A 6,443-nucleotide genomic window follows, 5' to 3' on the forward strand; every position below is an offset into this window, starting at 1 on the left:
AACTTTGTACTTTCTTTTTTTAATCTTGTCCAGAATGTTACGGTGCTCAATAACAAAGATAATTTAAGCAAGAGAGCATGACACCAAGAGCATTTTAGGGTGACATTTTTAGGCTGGAGTTGACAAATAATATTCAATTATCAAGATTGGCTTTTAGAAAAAGGAAGGGGGGTGGGGGGGGGTGTAGAGTAAAAACTGAAATGAATAGGAAAACATGAATAGTAGTGGGTGGCAATTGAAGATGGCCTTAGTCTTTATTGAGTTGAGAAATTAAGGCCGTATGAGATGCAAAAAACAATAAATAAAAGGGAGAGAATAAGATGAACATTGAAAAAACAATAAGAAGATAGCCTGTGAATTAAATTTGTATTTATCATATGACGTAATACCCTCATTATTCTCAACTGTCTCAATTACTCTTGCATTTATTTGGTTTTAATGGTCTCTCAATCTAATATAGTGCCTCTTCTTTTTATCAATGCTTCGAACTACCCCCAACTTCAATCCAATTCCTTGTACATAGACCTAACTACCCCTTTCTTGATTCATTACTAACATCTCGCCCCTAATAATAAGTTAATAACTCCACATGCATGTACATCTTGTGTCAATAGTTATTGATTATTTTGGTTAAAATATATTAAGGATCCGTTTGATAGTGATTTTGAGAATTGATTTTTGGACCATTAGGAAGAAAAGTGGGGGCCACATATGAGCAAAAAAGTCAAAATGACGGTTGAAATAGTGAAATGACGATCAAAAAACGAATTTTTTTTGGGTGAAAAATCACTACCAAACGGGGCCTAAATTTCTCTATAGGAAGCAAGTTATTCCTTGATTTGTTATCGATGATATCGAGGCATATTTTACAGTCTTAATGTCATGCATAATTTAAAATTTAGTTTTTTTTTATTATTATTTATTATAATGCTATGTTATGTATATCATATTTGAATTTTTAATTGTCTGCATTGTGCGAGATAGATATGACAACAATATTCATGCAATCGTGCTACAGTGCCAGATTGATTGATAGAAAGGTTGACATAATATCTCATGGCATTTTATCATTGGATTTAAAAAACACGATCAATTTTTCCATCCAATCATCTCTTGCCACTTACATTTTTGTTACTGCATCTGTCAAAATTCTTCTTGCAAAGTGGCATAATCCTTGACAAGAAGTGGTTATGGCCTACGGATTGGGAGGCAAAAGTTATTTGGCTGTTTATGTTTACCAGAACTTGTGAGGTTGGTACACCTGGTGGGTCCAAAAAGCAGGGAAAAAAAGGTTTACCCATATTCCGTTTCTTACTAGCAACATAGAGTTTAGCTAGGTGACTGTTGATTTGCTGTTGTGGCATGCTGGGAGTGGAGGCAAACACCAGTCTATTGCAAAAAGACCCTGAAAATGTTACCCTAAAATATTTTTGATAAGAAAATTAAGGTAGTTGTGGTCTGTCCATGTACATGGTTTTCTGCTAAAGATGGACAACTCCTGCACCCATAAACATTACTCCTATACTAGATCCACTTCGTTTGTTTAGAAATTGAGAGAAACAACATAAAAGAAAACAGAAGATAGCACTATTCAAGCTCCACTTTTTCCTTCTTATTAATCATACTGGAATTGGAAGCACAATAGTGCTACTTGCAATACAAAAAGAAAGGGGGGTGGGGGTGGGGGTGGCTAAGTCTTCTTTGTTCTCTTGGAGGTGCTGGTGTTCTTCTGATGGATAACGTCAAGCAAAACAGTGCTTTTGCATTTGGGGCATTTGGGGTCCTCTTCTGCTAGCATGACATACATGAGACAACGAGGACACCCGACCAGCACCATGGATGTGGCCTCTGGGCTGTTGGAGTAAAGGAGGGACTCATCCCGACTGAGTTCGGACGACACGCAGGAACTTGGCGGAGACATAGGGTCGCCTACCATCGATGATCGGTCTGGAGACTCAACTCGTGGCCTGCTCATCCTTGGTGGTGACAAATTCAACTTGAGGTCAAGTTTCGGTCCGTTCCTTCGGCTCATGGCTTTTGTTTCCAAGAATTTCTCTTCGTCACCTGTCTAAATCTGAACAACAATTAAGAACTAACCAAAAGCCTTTTAAAATGATTGAATTACACAACTAAAAAAGCCTGATCATACCCACCTTGAGATGATAAGGCTCTTGTAGTTATATCGGCGGCTTCGGCGGTTAGAGAATAGAGAGGTGGCTGCACGGTAGTGAAAACCACAGCTAACATGGACTAGATGAATAGGGTTTGGTTGTTGGTTTTGAAGTTCTGAGGAATTATATATAAGAGGGCTCGAGAGGAGAGATGGGATTACTTTAAAGCTTAATTAAATTATGGATGGAGAGAGAGAGAGAGAGAGAGAGATGAATTGAAGAAGGAATGGTAGAAGACGAGGGAGTGTAAATTGAGGGGCAGGAAATATATTAATTGTTGGAAAAAATCCCAAGATGGTTGCAGAAAAGGGAAAATTGTAGTAAATATTGCAATTAAACAAATTGCAGCAAGGCCTCATTCATTGCTTAGAGAGTTGTTTGTTTAAGAGACTTGTGTGTTTGTATCTATATTTGTGTGTATAGATTAATATTGAAAGCTCACTAGCTTTTAAAGCAAAACTAAATCAAATCCAACTACACCGTTGTTCATTTCCAATTGACTATAAATGTTGGAGAATATTGCATAATTGGTCGCCAAACTATCGTTCAATTTACGGGGATCTTTGATCTTTAACATAATAGCACAATTAGTAGCCAACAATGGAAACAATACAAAACTCTGTTAAATTGTTATGTGATTCTAATCAAGCCAACTTTACGACAACGAACTACTAGAAAAAAATTGCCAAGACGAAACTCTAATGGTCTCATCCTTACAATTTTATGTAGTTTTGGAAATCTAATGTTATTTGGGATTCATCGGGCAATTATATTTGGAAAATACTTGTTGTACATCATTATTTACATAATCTTTTACAAATTGATGGTGTATTAAAAAGAAAGTCAGAAGTTTTTTCTGTTATTTGGTTGATGAAATTCTGATCCAATCAAATCTTTCCACATTATTTGTTGATAAACAAATTTGTAAATTATGATGTACATATATCACAACCGATTATATTTAAAGGTTGGTGTCAACTTGCGACTTGGCAATGTGTAGGGGACTAGTAGTGAACTTTTCCCTAGAATTTCATTTGAATTTTGAAAGCAAAGATAATTTATTGTTATTTAAAACACTTCATTTACAAATTGCAGCTTAAAATTTTGCAATCGGTCCAATGCAACTAAACGTAATCAATATATCATTTATTGTGATTTATAGAATAACTATAATAGTTGAATTTCAATGGTTTAATTTCATAATTGATTAAAAAGTCTATTTAAGTAATGTTATTAATCCCTCCCCCGCGCCCCCTCTATCTCGTTTTAGATTTCCATTCATCGTTTGGTAGGATTTTTGTTTTTTTTCTTTTGCTTTTACGTCCGGTAGAAGCTACATTATATTAATAAAGCTCCTTTATTTAGATAAAACACTAACAGAAGAAAAAAAAAATCTAAATATATTCAGAAGCAACTTCTTAATTTCGGCGCAGTTTGACTTTTTAAAAGCTCGGTTAGACGATTTTATGTTATATAAAGGTTCATTATCCTGCGTTGTGTCGTTAGATGCCCAAAGTATTGCGTATGGTTTGGGTCATGCAAAATACAACGTGCGTGCATATATCAATTTTATGTATGTGTTTCGATTAGGTGCAGACACCAAAAACAAATGAAGAGACCAACATAAATATCCTATGTTTATTATTAAAATACTTTTAAATTTGGGTGGGGGACTATACTTTTTACGAGGGGATTCATAAAACTAAGCGGTAGAGAGAAGTATTTTAAAGATTATATTTGTAGCTTTCAAAATAAAAATTAGGGAGAATTGCAGCAACAGTCTCTTTAACTTTTTTATTTTTTTGCAGACTTTACACTAACTTTCATTTTGTGCAAGTGAAGGTCTCTAACCTTTCATAAATATGCACCTGAGATCCATCTGAACGGAAACCGTCCAAAACACTATCGATTGACTAGGAAAATTTCTTGAACCATCTGCTATCGTGACGGTTTTATTGAATGTTGATACCTTTTTGGACTGTGTTTTTGATGATTTTATTGAATGTTGATTCTTTAATTATTTTGGATGATTTCCATCCAAATGGACCTCAAGTGTATATTTATGAAAGGTTAGGAACCTACGCTGACACAAAATGAAAGTTAGAGTAAAATCTACAAAAAATGAAAAGGTTAGAAATCGCTGCTGCAATTTTCCCTAAAAATTATAGTTGGTGACCACTCTCTCCTTCCTTTAGAAATGTTGTGTTGTTAATTATTAATCAAACATAACTTCCTTTTTTTATGAAGTAATTTTCATGTCCAAACATGCTCATGATGATTGAGGGCATAGTTGTTACTTTGAGTCGATTAAAAGATGTAAGAAAAGTTAGTTCTGAGCTTAAAATAATAGGTGATCATTGTTATAAATAGCGAGCTATACTCTTAGTATTTATTTATCTGAAAATCTAGGTTACTTTCTTCAAGTTTACCTACTTGGAATCGTGGATCACTTCTAAAACTTAATAGTTAAAAATCGCAAGGTTCTGTTGCACCTCAAGTTTGATGTGAATAGACACGACAACAAACAAATTTTACTTATTTTTTAAATTTTCACGTCCTATTTTCAACGTGTCAATCATGCTATAAACGTTTAACACGTAATTAGAAATCAATCTTGTCATTCTTTAATTTTTTTTAACAAGATTTTGTGGGCAGGCTTAATCCCATTGCTGCATGTCATACCTTTTTCTAGTAATTTCATCTCCTACACGCTATTTGGTGTCTTTCCATCCAATATTTCGGTACCTATGTCACATCCACCTTGCTTGTCAACTTTGGAACATATAGAAATTAATGTGTTCTTATCAACTTGGGTCAAATAAATTGCCCAACAAATTAAAGTAGGGGGCACATTTTTGAGAAATGACATAAAAGAGCAACTTTCCCAACTCTTCATTAATGGAATAACATTCAAATGCTAATATGTTACCCACTCGACAATTATATTACATTGTTAGTCATTAAATTTATAGTGTCGTTTTTTCAATTTGATAAATGAATTTTCATATTATTTCAATAGTGTTAATAGAACTAACAGTGGATTCTTTGAGCGACGTCATCATTTTCATAAAACAAAATGTGAAATTTTAGTAATTAAGTTGCCAAAAAAAAAAAAAGAGTAAATAATAAAATAAAGTGACCAATTTGAAACTCCATTATAAGTTTGATGACTGTCAATGATTGTTTCAGAATATTCAAATTGATTCCATCACAGCTTGATACAATTTTCAACTAAATATTCGAAAATAAGTGTTAAAACTAAGCCATCAAGTCATGTGAGTTTTGAGTTTTTGGGCAAGTTGGGACATGTTTGAATTTTTCTTTTATACTACATATTGTAATCTTGAAAAAGTTGGAAAACAAAATGCGCGCGCGCGCGCGCACACACACACACACACACACACATATATATATATATATATATATTTTTTGAAGATTAATTGGTAAATACTATTGTTCTTAATTTTAAATGGGCTCCGCCGAATGCATTTCACAACTTTGCCCGACTATAAATTGAAATTGGGCTTCTTTTTCCGGCCCAAAGTAAAGCTGCTTAGTAGTTGCGTTTATGACACAAACAACAACAACCCAAAAAAATAATAATAATAAATAAAAAAATAAAAAATAAAAGGTTAAATTACACAACCAGAAAAATATTGATGAATAAAAGTATTTTTGGCCAGGGAATTCATATGCAAGGATAGCATTCCTTGTTATTAAATATGTCAAATGTAGCCCCCCAGGACATAGTCCAGTGGTGTAAAAGACAGAAGTGAGATTATCTCACGCCTTGCTGACAGTTGCAGTGTGGTGGTTCGATTCCTGAGACATGAAATTGGATTTCTTGTAGACGCAATGTACAGACAGTTCTTGTTCCCCGGCCAGTTGGGGCACATATCGCGATTTACCTCCCTCACAAAATTCTAGGGGCGGGGCGGTATAGGCTCTCAAGATTGGAGTTCAACTCTTTTTTTTTTTTTTCTTTAAATATGTCAAACGTGGCACGTTGATCCGTACAATCATCACATAATAAATCAATTTTAATATTAAAGAATTCTTACCTTAAGAACTTACAAGCATATTAAGCAATTTCTCGTTGCCAATCGGTTAATTAGGCGATTATTTCAAGTGCTCGTATAATGTTATCAAACACAAAAATCCCTTTTAGGTAGACCTCATTGTGGATGAAATGTGATCGAAAAGTTGATGAAATGTGATCGAAAAGTTGATAATCCCATAAAATATATAATTAAAAATAAATTTGAAGAAAAC

At 34.0% G+C, this 6,443-nt stretch overlaps 1 protein-coding gene across 1 annotated transcript; it reads right to left on the minus strand.

Annotated features, from left to right (window-relative positions):
- Positions 1–1,103: 1,103 nt before the first annotated feature.
- LOC111403986 lies at positions 1,104–2,578 on the minus strand. Its single transcript, XM_023032682.1, has 2 exons — positions 2,154–2,578; positions 1,104–2,064 (listed from the first exon to the last, which is right to left on the minus strand). Exons 1-2 carry the CDS (start codon positions 2,245–2,247, stop codon positions 1,691–1,693), a joined length of 468 nt encoding a protein of 155 aa, XP_022888450.1. The 5' UTR covers positions 2,248–2,578; the 3' UTR covers positions 1,104–1,690.
- Between the last annotated feature and the right edge of the window lie 3,865 nt (positions 2,579–6,443).

This window comes from Olea europaea, chromosome 11 (genome assembly GCF_002742605.1).
Source record: "Olea europaea var. sylvestris chromosome 11, O_europaea_v1, whole genome shotgun sequence".
NCBI classification, from domain to species: domain Eukaryota; kingdom Viridiplantae; phylum Streptophyta; class Magnoliopsida; order Lamiales; family Oleaceae; genus Olea; species Olea europaea.